Genomic DNA, 13,905 nt, shown 5'->3' with positions numbered 1-13,905 from the left:
CTATAAATGGTTGTATAGTGGTGTTAGTTACTGTGTTTGATGCCTCTTTTCTTAACAGATTTTCTTCTAAAAATCTATATTATATTCTACATAAAATCTTTTAAATTAAAAAAATCACTCTTTTAAACAGAAAGGGACAGAGAAGAGCAATGATGCGTAAGAAGTTTATACACATTACTGAATCAACAAATAAGAATACATGACCTTGGGATTGTTGTGCACCACATTTGGCAAAAGAGTTCAAAACTTCTCCCAAAAATACCAGTTCATGTTTTGTCAGAGGGGTCATATCCATGGTGAGGGCTAGGGAAAAAGAAGAAGGACCACTGGACTCACTGAGCTTCAGAAGCAGCCACCAAAATGCCTCTCCATCATCTTGAAAAGGTAAGAATATAGGAAAGAAGAGATGGGGAGGAAAGCTCTGCCCGTTGAGTCAGGGACAAGATGAACTGAGAGTGTTTTTCAGCCTCATTTGTTCTTCCGTTCAGAACTAGATTTACTAGGGGGCGTCCCCGCTTATCCAGTGGCTAAGACTCTGAGCTCCCGATGCCACGGGCCCAGGTTGGATCCCTGGTCAGGGAACTAGATCTCACATTCCACAACTGAGAGTTCGCACGCTGCAGCTAAGGATTCCACATGGCGTGACCAAGACCGAAGATCCCGTGTGCCACAGCTCAGACCCAGCACAGCCAAATTAAAACAAACCAACCAACAAATGAAACACTTAACAAATATTGACGGAATCTCTATAACTGGCCACAGAGTCTTCCACCAACCATGGTAAACACAAAACTTACAGAAGATATACTTCCTGCCCAAAGGACTTTCACGTCTGTTGAAAGTATGAGAGAGAGACAAGAGAAAAAAATGAGCTAAATATACAGGCAGCAGATGGTACAGACAATAAATGCTGTGGGAATTGAGGGTGGGGTTGGGGAGGGGTGGGGGATCGTCACCACTGAAAGTGGTTAGAAAGAGCTTCAGAGAAGCAGATTGAACAGGTAAAACATCAACTTTGTGATTGGTTTGGAACAATGGTCCTGAAAAGTTTATTTGGTAGTCAGGAATTTCTTGGACTTTGGAAATGGGTTTCCTGTAGAAATAATTTCATAAATCATGGTTAATGTCTTGGACCAGTCCACCGAAGTTCACCAAGACCTTGGTCTCATAACAGAGCCTCCTGGTGCCCTGTACCAAGCCCATCTGACGCCTGAGCTCTGAGTTCCATGGCCCTTGAGACACAGCAGAGAGTAGAATATGATCCAGGCACCAGGGAAGCACAGGCCCCATAATCCACACCTCTGGCAGGGCTTTTGGAGGCTCTCCAGGCCACGGTGGGAGATTATAGAAGCTGGGAACAGCAGTAGCTACTCTCACCCTAGGGCATCTGAGAGGTCAAGTTTTGGAAGCCAAGGCAGTTCATTATTAGTTGGCCACTGAACAAAATGACTGATTGAAACCATGGTGTTGCTTTTTATAAGAAAAGAAAGTGAATGCTTTTTGAGCCAGGGACTATAAGGCACTTGCCACTCCTTAAAAACATAATGCTCACAATATCCTATGAGGCAGATAACATTCATCCTATCTTATAGATATGGACATACGGCTCGAAGTTAAACAATGGCCCACTCTCATATGACGCTGTGATTTGGCATTGGACTTGACTCGAAAGCCAGTTCAGGGTCTCTGCCTACATGCCAGCTCCCTCTTAGAAGTGCCAACAAGAACCAGTAAGACAGAACTTTCACTGATCATCAGACACTTGCTTTCTGAAATTATTGATTTAAATTCTTTCGCACCAGTGCCAGGAACAGATTCCAAAAAACTGACTTCCCCTGGGTCAGATCAATGGGGCTTTGTGTCCCTTTCTTCCAGGGGGTCCTTTCTAATGAGATCTTGAAAATTAATCCTGTGACAGGAGTGACTGTTTTGTTGCTGCTTTGGAAGTTGCTTTTGATATCTGCCTTTTAATTTTGCTCTAGCTTAATCAGTTTCCAAAAGAACTGCACAAGGAAAAATCAGAGAATAGTATTAGAGGTACATAAAGAAAGGGAAAGGGTAGACTGTTTTTAATTTCTCCTACCCTAGATGAAATATATATTTTAGTGACTGACACACACTCGAACAGAGAAGCCAGAATTTCTATTTCTGCTCTTTACAGAATCCACCTGCAATGCAGGAGACCCCAGCTTGATTCCTGGGTTGGGCAGATCCACTGGAGAAGGGATAGGCTACCCACTCCAGTATTCTTGGGCTTCCCTTCTTGCAGTTCAGCTGGTAAAGAATCCACCTGCAATGTGGGAGACCTGTGTTTGATCCCTGGGTTGGGAAGATCTCCTGGAGAAGGGAACAGCTACCCACTTCAGTATTCTGGCCTAGGGAATTCCATGGACTATATACTCCATGGGCTCGCAGAGTTGGACATGACTGAGCAACTTTCACTTTCTTTATAATGGGTTACAGGAAACCAAAATATTGATACTTAGAAAGCCTTCCATAACTTTTACCAGAGGAAGGAGAAACAAATAATACTTAACACATCTTATTTCTATTTGTTAGAAGAAAAAAGAATACATTTAACATTATACGTGGGTTAAAAGTTCCTGTTTAGTAGAAAACAAACACATAAAAAGTTTAACCTTTAAACTCTCAAATTATATAAGTGCAACTTAAGCTAACATAAAGTCTTCCTGACACAGGAAACAGTTGTGCATCGATCATGAAGTGTCAGACAAGTCTTGTAGCTTTATTCTAATTCATAACAGTTTTAAAAGGAAACAGTTCAAAAATCTCTGCTCTCATCCCCACCACCCGAACTGCTAAGAGGAGCTCGGTGCATCTACATTTTTGTGCAAACAATGATGCTTATAAGGAATACCTTCTGAGAGTCTGGAATGTTGATGATGCTAGGCAGAGGGTGCTTTTGTGATCAACCCCCCAAGAAAATCTGGGACACCGAGTCTCTAATGAGCTTCCCTGGTTCATAACACTTCCCAAAGTTTGTCACAACTTAATTGCTGGAGGAATGATGTGTGTCTTGCGTGACCCTGCAGGGAGAAGACTCTTGGAAGCTTGTACCTGGTTCTCTCTGGGCTTCAACCCCCCCACTCCCCTTTTTCCTTTGCTGATTTTGCTTTGTATCCTTCTGCTATAATAAATCTTATCTGTGACTGCAAAAGAAACACACACACACACACACACACTCCTCTTTCTTTAGAAGTATGGTAAGTTCTAATGTCACCAGCTCACTCATGGGGAGGCTTCAGGTCCACATCATGCCAACAGGAAGGATACACAGAAGAATGGGTTCAAGGGAAGACAAAGAACTCATGATCCCTGGGTAGCAGCTGGTTTATCTCACTGAATCCTCACAGTAATCTTGTAGAAAATGAGGGTTATGGACTATTAAAAGGCTCAAACCTAGGACCACACTAGGACTTTTACTATCCCTTTTTACCAATAAGGGAACGGAGGATCAGAGTCTGTTACCTCCATAAGATCCTATGCTGTGGCTAGGATACCTGGATTCAGCTCAATTTTAACTGAACTACCCATTTATCTACGCTCTCCCCAATAAATGGCAGGGGTCAAGACTTACTCATCTTTGCAGCACTGATATTAAGCACGTTGCCCAACATGGAAAGTACAGAAAGTGCTCCATACACAGGTGTTGTCACATCTGCCCCCAAAGTGCGAAGTTTTCCCTTAGCCTCTTACATGCTGCCTTACAAAGAACAGAATGCATTTCAGATATCTGCTGTGTCTCCTTTGTGATCTTAACAGATTTGCTTAGGCACTTAGTTTTGTTTTCCTATCTCACAACCAAATCCATTACAGTCATTTTCTTCCCCATAACATGTGAAAAAAAAAAAAATTTTTTTTTTAAATTCCCTAGTGGCTCAGTGGTAAAGAATCTACCTGCCAATGCAGGGAGACACAGGTACCATCCCTGGTCCAGGAAGATCCCACGGGCCGTGGAGCAATGAAGCCCGTGCACCACAACTCCTGAGCTTGTGCTCCAGAGTCTGGGAGCTGCTGAAGCCTGCACGCTAGAGCCTGTGCTCTGCAGCAAGAGAAGCCACTGCAATGAGAAGCCCACGCCCTGCAACGAGAGAGTAGCTCCTGCTCTCTGCAACTAGAGAAAAGTCCGCACAGCAGCAAAGACCTGACACAGCCAAAAATAAATGAACAAATAAATAAATTATAAAAAAGGAAGAAAAAGGAAGGGAAAAACTGAAAGTACAGTAGACAGAAATGCATGCCTTCCTTTACTAATATACTTACAGGGACAGTATTGGACAGAGAAGCCCAAAGTAGTAAGAGCCCATAATTAGGACTCTTTTGTTCATTTGCTTCCATCTCTAGGAGGTCCAGTACAGCCTGCATTACAGTCTGTTTAAAAAAAAAAAAAAAAAAGAAATATTGTCAAACCAGAGCTATGTGACCAAGACTGATATTAATAAAGATCATCTTTCTTTAATCTGAAAAGAACATTTTTCTTTAATCTGAAAGATACTATTTTTGCTTTTCTTAGGTTTGCGATTTCAGGCATGCTAAGGGATTTACATACTTACTGGTAGAATAGTGATTGGAAGTAGGGACTCTGAGGTTCAATACTTTTACCACATTGGTTCAAATCCTGGCTTAATTTTTTTAAACACTTTATTTTTTAGAGCAGTTATAGGTTTACAATAAAATTGAGAGGAGAGTACAGAAATTTCTCATATAACCCTCACCCCCACATCTGCGTAGCTTCTCCATTGTTGTCAGCATCGCTTACCAGAACTGTACATTTTTTTTTTTAACCAAGGATGAAACTAAATGGATATATCATAATCATCTAAAGTGTATAGCTTACCTTAGGATTCATTCTTGGTGTTGTAAACTCTATGGCTTTGGACAAATGCATAATGACATCTATTGTCATTACAATATCACACAGAGTATTTTCATGTCCCTAAAACATCCCCTAGGCTCTGTCTACTCATCTCTGCCCAGTCCCTAACAACCACTGATCTTTCTACTTTCTTCATAGTTTTGCCTTTTCCAAAATGTCACATAATTGGAATCAGACAGTACATAGCCTTCTCATACTAGCTTCTTTCACTTAGTAATATGCATTTATGGTTCCTCCATGTCTTTTCATGGCTTGATAACTCATTTCTTTTTAGCACTAATACTCTGTTCTCTGTAGGTAGCACAGCTTATCCATTTACCCACTTACATACTGAAGGGCATGTTGGTTGTGTCTAAATCAGTATATTATAAATATTACAATACTCTAAAACTATGCAGAGAACTGACATTTGACATGGACGGTGCCAGGTCAGATCAGGGCTACATCCAAGGCCACCTACTGTGGCTGTTCTCGGGTCATCACACAAATTCCATGAAAGCATTTCCTTCATTGGAAGGTTTCCCAGATTTGCCTCTGCCAGTGGTCATCTCCATCACCATGAAGAAACTTAGACATTGTAACATTTCCATTAAACTTACTTGTGCACTGTGAATCTTAAATAGGCAATAGAAATAACAGTAGTCACTGCTTTGGAAGGCAAGTACTGTTTTAAGGGCTTCACAGGGATCAAAGCATTCAGTGCTCACCCCAGCTCTAAGGAGTAGATCTGTTATTTTCACTGTTTTACATTTGAGGAAATGAAGGCACAATTAAGTTGGGGAGCTTTGCTAGAGACATACAGATTGTCACTGGTTGAGCTGGGATTGAATCCTGGGAGTCTGGCCCCTGGCTCCAGTGCCCACAATCTTAGCTACTAGACTATCTACCCTTTGAAAGTGAAAGTTGTTTAGTCATGTCTGACTCTTTGTGAGACTCCATTGACTGTAGCCTGCCAGGCTCCTCTGTCCATGGAATTCTCCGGGCAAGAATACTGGAGTGGGTATAGCCATTCCCTTCTCCAGGGGATCTTTCCAACCCAGGGATCGAACTCAGGTTTCCTGCATTGCAGGCAGATTCTTTTCTTTACTATCTGAGCCACCAGGAAAGCCCTTTAGGGACAATCTTAGCCACTAGGGCTATGCTGCCCCTTAGAGACTCAGTCCTTAACGCATGGATTCGGCATTTGGAGAAGTGCACTACGCTAGAATGCAGTGGTTTTTCTTCAGATTCTATAATATGGAAAACACCAATTACATCACTATCAAAGCAAACACATGACTAGAGGCTGTTCCTGTTACTTACAAAGAATGTTCTGTTTCAAAAGTGATTAACCCTGGCTTTCTGGTTTTAACAATCCCTTGTTTTCCAGGTATTGAAGTTGTTGTGAAAAATAAATGAGTAGTGAATTTGTGAAATGTGTAATAGTATGGCTGGGACACAGTAAGCACCCCACACATGTTAGTGATGTCTTATTGTTTTTGTAACAATGGATTAGCAGGTTTGAAAATAGTTTAAGTATAAATTTCATTTACTTCTGATTTCTATCAGATTTACAATGCAAGTTGTTATGGTACAAAGTTAATGTTTCATTGAAAATCCTACAGATATATTTCATTCTCTTGATAGGCTATTCTGTGGCACAGTCTTTTAAAATAAAAACATTAGTTTAATATGTATCTAGAATAACATGGGAGAAGGAGATGGCACCCCACTCCAGTACTCTTGCCTGCCTCCATACCCATGGACGGAGGAGCCTGGTGGGCTGCAGTCCATGGGGTCGCTAAGAGTCGGACACGACTGAGCGACTTCACTTTCCACTTTTCATTTTCCTGCATTGGAGAAGGAAATGGCAACCCATTCCAGTGTTCTTGCCTGGAGAATCCCAGGGACGGGGGAGCCTGTTGGGCTGCCGTCTCTGGGGTCGCACAGAGTCGGACACAACTGAAACGACTTAGCAGCAGCAGAATAACACGGGAGACAACATTCAAGTTAAAATATGATAAAATTATGATGTGATAAGAGTGTGTATAATATTAAAAAAAAAATCTTCTTCTAGTCTTTTGCTTAACTAGGCCATTGAGGGACTTCCACGGTGGTCCAGTGGCTAAGACTCTGGGCTCCCAATGCAGAGGCCCTGGGTTCAATCCCTGGTCAGGGAACTAGAGCCCACATGCTGCTGCTAAGACTCGGTGCAGTCAAAAAAAAAACAAAAAAACCCTCGGTCATTGAAATCCACTTATACAGTAAAAGACAACAAAATCTTTTATTTTCTTCTTAGCTCATGTTTTTTAAAAGATTGTTGGTATAAAGACATAAACTCTGTGTGAACACTGCTGGAGGAAAACAGAAACAAATTTTATTTTTGAAAAGTTAAATATTCCCTAATTTTTTATTCCTGGTACCACTACCACAATTTACAGGGCAATATATCTGATGTAATGCAAAGAAAAAGACAAAGCTACAACAGATAAAAGACCTCAGGAATGTAACATCTAATTGACATTGCTGCTGTTGCTGCTGCTGCTGCTGCTGCTAAGTCGCTTCAGTCGTGTCCGACTCTGTGCGACCCCATAGACGGCAGCCCATCAGGCTCCACCATCCCTGGGATTCTCCAGGTAAGAACACCGGAGTGGGTTGCCATTTCCTTCTCCAATGCATGAAAGTGAAAAGTGAAAGTGAAGTCGCTCAGTCATGTCCAACTCTTAGTGACCTCATGGACTGCAGCCTGCCAGGCTCCTCCGTCCATGGGATTTTCCAGGCAAGAGTACTGGAGTGGGGTGCCATTTCCTTCTCCAATGCATGAAAGTGAAAAGTGAAAGTGAAGTCACTCAGTCATGGCCGACTCTTAGCGACCCCATGGACTGCAGCCCACCAGGCTCTTCCGTCCATGGGATTTTCCAAGCAAGAGTACTGGAGTGGGGTGCCATTGCCTTCTCTGTAATTGACATTACATTGCATTAATCAGTAGCTGCACTTTTTGCAAACTGTGGATATAACAGTCCTGAACAGAAGGGTTTCCTCTTTAAGCTGCAGTAACTTTTCTGACTATGGATCATCGTTCTTTCTGTGGCAGATTTTTACAGTTTCTCTAATGCATTTGGGACAACTGTCTCAAAGTAACCTGCAGCTTTTCTGACAACTCCTCACTCTCTCTCCTGCTAAGAACTGTAGTCCTTTTCTTCTGAGTTTTTGGAATTTTCTGCTACCATATCCACCACTTCCACCACCAGATCCATAACTGCCACCATGGGGACTGCCCGAGCTTCTTCCACCAAAACTGCCCCCTTTCATGGGTCCATAATTTGATTGCTGTTGTCAATTATAATTTCCAAAATCATTAGAGTTTCCACCACCACCAGAGTTGCCTCCAAAATGTCCTCCTTCATCGATACCATCATATCCTCCACCACGACCACCATATCCACCACCTTGGTTTCCATATCCTGGTCTACCACCACCATAGCCTCCTCTACTACTATAACCAGGATCACCGCCATAGCTGCCACCATCACCTCCAAATCCACTATATCCACCATCACCCCCTCCATAACTCCCTCTGCTGCCACCACCTCCATCACCATAGCCTCCTCTTCCACCAAAGTTCCCACCACCTCCAGTTTCCTCCACGACCCATAAAGTTGCCAGATCTACCTCCACAAGCTCTTTGTCATCCAGCAGATTGCATCTCTTGTTTAGAAAGGGCCTTTTTAAAAAAATGAAGTCACACAGCTCATGAGTGTTCAAACTGAATTCAGTTCCAGCCATAAACACTGAATAAGCTTCACCAAAGTTCAAAATCTGTCTTTATTCAAAGAGGGAGTTCAAGTACTTATGATTAAAGTATCTCATTTCTTCAGAGTAAGAAAAATAAATGCTATTCTAGAATTACTGTCAGTGGGGAGTTTTAAGTGAAGTGAGGTGAAAGTCGTTCAGTCACGTCCGACTCTTTGCTACCCCATAGACTATACAGTCCACGGAACTCTCCAGGCCAGAATACTGGAGTGCGTAGCCTTTCCTGTCTCCAGGGGATCTTCCCAATCCAGGGATAGAACACAGGTATCCCACATTGCAGGTGGATTCTTGCAGCTGAGCCACAAGGGAATCCTGGCAAGTTTTAACTGGGGCATTAAAACCCCTGTTTTATAGGCTCCTAGATTACAGATCTACTTGGGTCCAGCTTTTATACACAGATGGTTTTGCCTCTAAATCCTGGAAAATAATGCAAAGAAAAATGTGTTTATCTAGATCTGTTTGTAAAACAGAATTCTTAGCTGAGACAAAGTTTGTCAGTGAAGGGCATCCCAGTCTAACTTCCTTTCCTTTTGGGTAACTGTTGACTGTTTAATTCTGAATAATGTGTATATGGTGATTATATTTTTTTTGTACTTTACTGTATTATTATTTTTTTAATTTAAGAAAATAAAAGGCAATGTGATTTTCCCCCTTTTCTGTCTTTTCAGAAATGCCTTGCAGAATATAATGACAGCTTAAGATATACAGCAAAGATTGTTTGCATTAAACAATTTAATTCTCCAGCTGTCCTGGTACCCAGTCTAACTTTCTATCCCCTCTATTCAAGAGGGAGATCCCCAAACATTCACACATTCCTTTTTTTTTCTAAAGTGAACTTCCCCTCCAGTGTTAAGCAGAGTTGTTTAAAATAACACTTGCTATTGTTAACTAAAAGCAAACGAACAAAAATATTTGATATCATCTTTAAGTGCTAAAAGATAGGAAGTGATTTCTTCAATGATGATAACAATGATAAATTCTTACACAGTCTTTACTCTCTTCCAAGTGCTTTCCAAATATTAACTCACTGGATCCCACACTCTATGAAGTAGGTGACAAAACTTGAGACCAAGAGGTTAGGCACCACATCCAAGGTCACAGAGCAGTGACTGGATTTGAGTCCAGGCAGTCCAGGCCAAAAGGAAGTCCAGCCTCCGAGGGTGAGTCTAGAGAATCGGGTAGTTTTCCAAAGCTTCCAGGGATTCTAATGAGCGGTCAGGACTGAGAACCATGCATTAGCAAGCATCAGAACCATCTGGAAGGTGCATTAAACCACAGATGGCTTGGCTCCCAGGGTTTCTGCCTGAGGGGTTCCCAAGTGATATTGGTACCATTGGTCTAGGGACCACACGTGGAGAGCAGTAGATCCAGGACACTTAGAAGAGTGACTCCTGGTGCCTTGCTCCTTAAGTTGTATATCATACTACCTGGCTGCATTTGAAAAGAGAAACAATGAGTGGTGGTGACCTCAGGGAAAAAAGTCAACTTTGTCAAGCTTTATTATCTTTGCCTAACTGGCTGTAACTCCCACCTGTGACTGTGGACACAAACAACTCTCTAATCAATGTGTGTATGCTAAATCACTTCAATCATGTTCAACTCTTTGTGACCCTATGGACCCTAGCCTGCCAAGCACCTCTGTTCATGGGATTCTCCAGGTAAGAATACTGGAGTGGGTTGCCATGCTCTCTTACAGGGGATCTTCCCAACCCAGAGATTGAACTGGCATCTCTTACATCTCCCTCACTGGCAGGCGGGTTCTTCACCACTGTGCCACCGTAAATCAATTTAAAAAGGAACTCAGACTATTGCGTTATTTTGTTATCTGTAGTCTCAGTTTTTCGTTTATGGAAAATAGGGCTAATTCCTCCCTCCCTGTTGTGAGGATGTAATAATAAAATAACGTATGTAAACATCCAACACAAGGATGGCAAAATGGTATCTAAGGCGTTTCATGATTTTTAGCAACAACAACAACCACAAAAAAAGCTAAGGAAAACTTACCGGGTAATTTTCTTTTGCAGATTTGTGTGTTTTTATATCTGGAATGTTTTTCTCAAAAAGTGCTAGAAGCCACTTTTTGGATTTTGACCAGTTTCTAGGTGAGAAAGAATACGTGTATAAATTAACTGAAAAGCACTCTAGAAGTAATAGATCACAGCAGAAAAGGGACACTATCTATGGAATCTTAATTCTCCTAACGTCTTCTTTTTCAGCGGGAACTTCATGAGAGGTCTTCCTTCAGATTTATCAGTACCCAAGGAAAACTGAGGGGGCAAGGCAGCCACATTTTAGTATCTTTTGCAAAGAAATGCTTGCATTCCTAGGAGACAGGTGCTGAATGAGAAAACAGGGCCGACGACTTGCTCAGCCTAAGTTTACTCTGGCTGTTGCCAGTCTCAGGAGGATGAAAAACTAGCACAGCGACCTGTGATTAGGTTAAATGAGGTAAAGCAAACTGACTAAGAGCAAAATTTTTAATCTTTTCTGACCAGTCATCAGTGTAGACCAACTGCCAAGAAACTAAAAAAAAAAAAAAAAATCACAGTACTTTCTAATCAAAGTGTTTCATAAACTTTTATCTGAGCCAATCGTGAGAAATACAATTGACCACAACTACTGTTGCCTCAGGGGAGAATATGGACAAAGTCTGATTCTGACCCAAGTCACACGTGATAATGCAGAAATGACTGGTAAGAGTAAGCTGGAAATGGCATAGAAGGGAAACGACACAGAAGGTCTCAAAACAGGCTCTTCATTTTGTTCTCGTATTCTCCCCTTCCCCTCTTGTTTTTGCTCCTCAAAATGAGACTGAAGAAATAATCCATCACTTTTCTTTAGTTCCTCCCTCAATTCACACACACACACACACCTAACTGGTCATAAGAATTAGCTTCTGTCTCTTCCATGTAAACTGCTGTTACATCTACTTAGAACAAAGAAAGGAGTGACAAATATTAACGGCTGAGGGGAGCTTGAAAAGGGAATTAGTACAGGAAATGGCTGTCTACCTGAGGAGGCATTCTGGCAACTGGGACCCGTATTCGAAACCTTCATCGTAAGCTTGAAAGTGCTGATGAAACTCCCTGATTTTCCTCTCGTCTGTGGGAAACAGACCTTTTTTAAAGAGTATGTTCACTGTCACTGGGTAAAGCAGGTGCCTGCAAAGATAGAAACACATAAAATGTCAGAGCCAATGACCAAGGAAGAAAGGCACGGGATACAAGGAGCTATTACTGAGCAGCTGTATACTAGGGGCGGACAATCAAATGTGGGGCTGCCAAGGCCGCAGTGGTAAAGAACCTGCCTACCAATGTAGGAGACATCAGAGACGTCAATTCGATCCCTGGGTTGGGAAGATCCCCTAGAAGAGGAAATGGCAACCCACTCCAGTATTCTTGCCTGGAGAATTCCATGGACAGAGAAGCCTGGTGCGCTACAGTCCATGGGGTAGCAAAGAGTCAGATACAATTCAAGGGACTTAGCACACACGCATGCACGCAATCATATGTGATAAATTTAGTGGGGGGAAGTCACTCTTAAGAGCTTTTAATATTTGGTTACTGTGCTCAAGATAACTTGGGGGTAAAATTGGGGTCTTATTTATCTAAAGATTTTCAAATGCTTTCTAAGCAAGTATTGTTCGATCCTGATAAATGTGAGCTTAAAACTCTTAGGTGGTGCTTCAGGGGGGCTCTGAAGAGCTCTGGTACCATAGTTCTTTACATTTCAGCACAGAAAGAATTCAGCGAGAGGCAGAGTGATAGATAAGGAGTGACTTATTAGGATAGGATGCTTGTGAGGCTTACGAGTAGTGGGTCAGAGGAGGCTACAACCCAAGAACTTACTGGGCTACAGTTTTATAATCAAAGGAAAAGTGGGGAAGCTGAGAAGACCTTCTTTTTCTTGAGCAGATGTCATGCTTCCATCATCAGTTCCTCCTGCTGGTTGGGCAGGGGAGTTTTCTTGTCCCTACATGGTCAAGCTACGTCCATAAATTATTGTTTTTTATGTGTACAGAGAGCGTGTCCTAACTTACTGAGCTCACTGAGCTGGAAGAGGGTCTCATGCCACCATTGTTATATTGTTTGGGGGCATGTCTTGTGCTTCTGTGCACGGTTTTGCTGCTAAGCAAGCCTGCCTGGTTTCATGGTTACGTAAATCTGTTTTCTTGAGTAATCATTAACTTACAGGGGCCTCCCACATTTTATTCTACTTGCAATCCCCTACTGGGATTAACTATTTAATCACCTACTTTGTCCCTATACTCTGTCCTCATCAAGCTGATACACAGAAAAATTCAACACAATTTCAACAAGCATTTATTTTTAGCAAATAACAACAATAACCAAGATACTGCTCTTACCTTTAGACAGCAGCAAAAAAATAACCAAACAAAGAATCAAGGGCAATATTAGTCACCAAATTCCTATATCTCCCAGGATCTTATGACTTTGAACCATACTGAAAATTCAAATGAAGTAGTGAGAAATGGAATATTTCCTGCCATATCAGTAAACAAAGGATATCATAGTCATCAGCACCTATAGCCACCACTGATGGTGAGCTGGCGAGCCCTGAGGAAACTCAGGAAGGAAAAGAATACCTGCCATCTGGCAGCCCTCAGACTGCAGCCACTCCCTGCAGGGAGCCCCAGGAGCCTCAAGATGTGAAAACACGGGATATTAGCCCCAGAGAGCTGAGGTGTGTATCAAAGGAATGATTTCAGTAAGCCCAGGCTCTTGCATATTCCCAAACATAGAAAAGTGCTAAATTCCTGAGACATGTGGTTTTCTTTGATTAATAAAAATCTTCTGATAGATGTTCAGACTACCTGTCCTTTGTTGCAAAACTTCTATATGACCTGGCTCCTGGTCTCACCTTTTCAGAGCAGTTCTCTAAGGGTAACTCAAGATGAAGTTGAAATTTTAGGGCTTGAAATCCTAAAAATTCCCACCAAACAAAACATAACTCTCAGCTTTTAGGTTGTGAATATTTCTGAAGTCTACGTTATCTGTTATCAGTAAGTTTTCCCTCAAGTGAATAAAATTACTGTGGAATATTTATGTAAAAGAATATCAAATATTATTAATATGTTCTAGATTAGTAACACTAAGTACTGTTTCTTCCATTTTTGTTTGCCATCTCTCCTTTACAGAAAATTCTCAGGATCTCCTTCTGTCACAGTCCCAAAGTTATTCAAGAATCTGTTTTGT

The 13,905-nt window shown here is 41.8% G+C and overlaps 1 protein-coding gene across 2 annotated transcripts in view; it reads right to left on the bottom strand.

The window, feature by feature from the left end:
• Positions 1-13,905, bottom strand: part of LOC105005181 (24-hydroxycholesterol 7-alpha-hydroxylase) — a 103,021-nt gene that overhangs the window by 75,724 nt on the left and 13,392 nt on the right. For both annotated transcript variants that reach the window (XM_010863073.1, XM_010863075.1), the window contains exons 4-6: positions 11,701-11,850; positions 10,694-10,787; positions 4,285-4,392 (exon numbers count right to left, since the gene is read on the bottom strand). In XM_010863073.1, the coding sequence (XP_010861375.1) occupies positions 4,285-4,392; positions 10,694-10,787; positions 11,701-11,850 (352 nt within the window). The remainder of the gene's footprint in view (positions 1-4,284; positions 4,393-10,693; positions 10,788-11,700; positions 11,851-13,905) is intronic.

This window comes from Bison bison, unplaced genomic scaffold, assembly GCF_000754665.1.
Source record: "Bison bison bison isolate TAMUID 2011002044 unplaced genomic scaffold, Bison_UMD1.0 scf7180017864487, whole genome shotgun sequence".
Lineage (NCBI taxonomy): Eukaryota > Metazoa > Chordata > Mammalia > Artiodactyla > Bovidae > Bison > Bison bison.
Note: the sequence above shows the minus strand (reverse complement) of the source record. Positions and strands in the feature narration are given on the sequence as shown.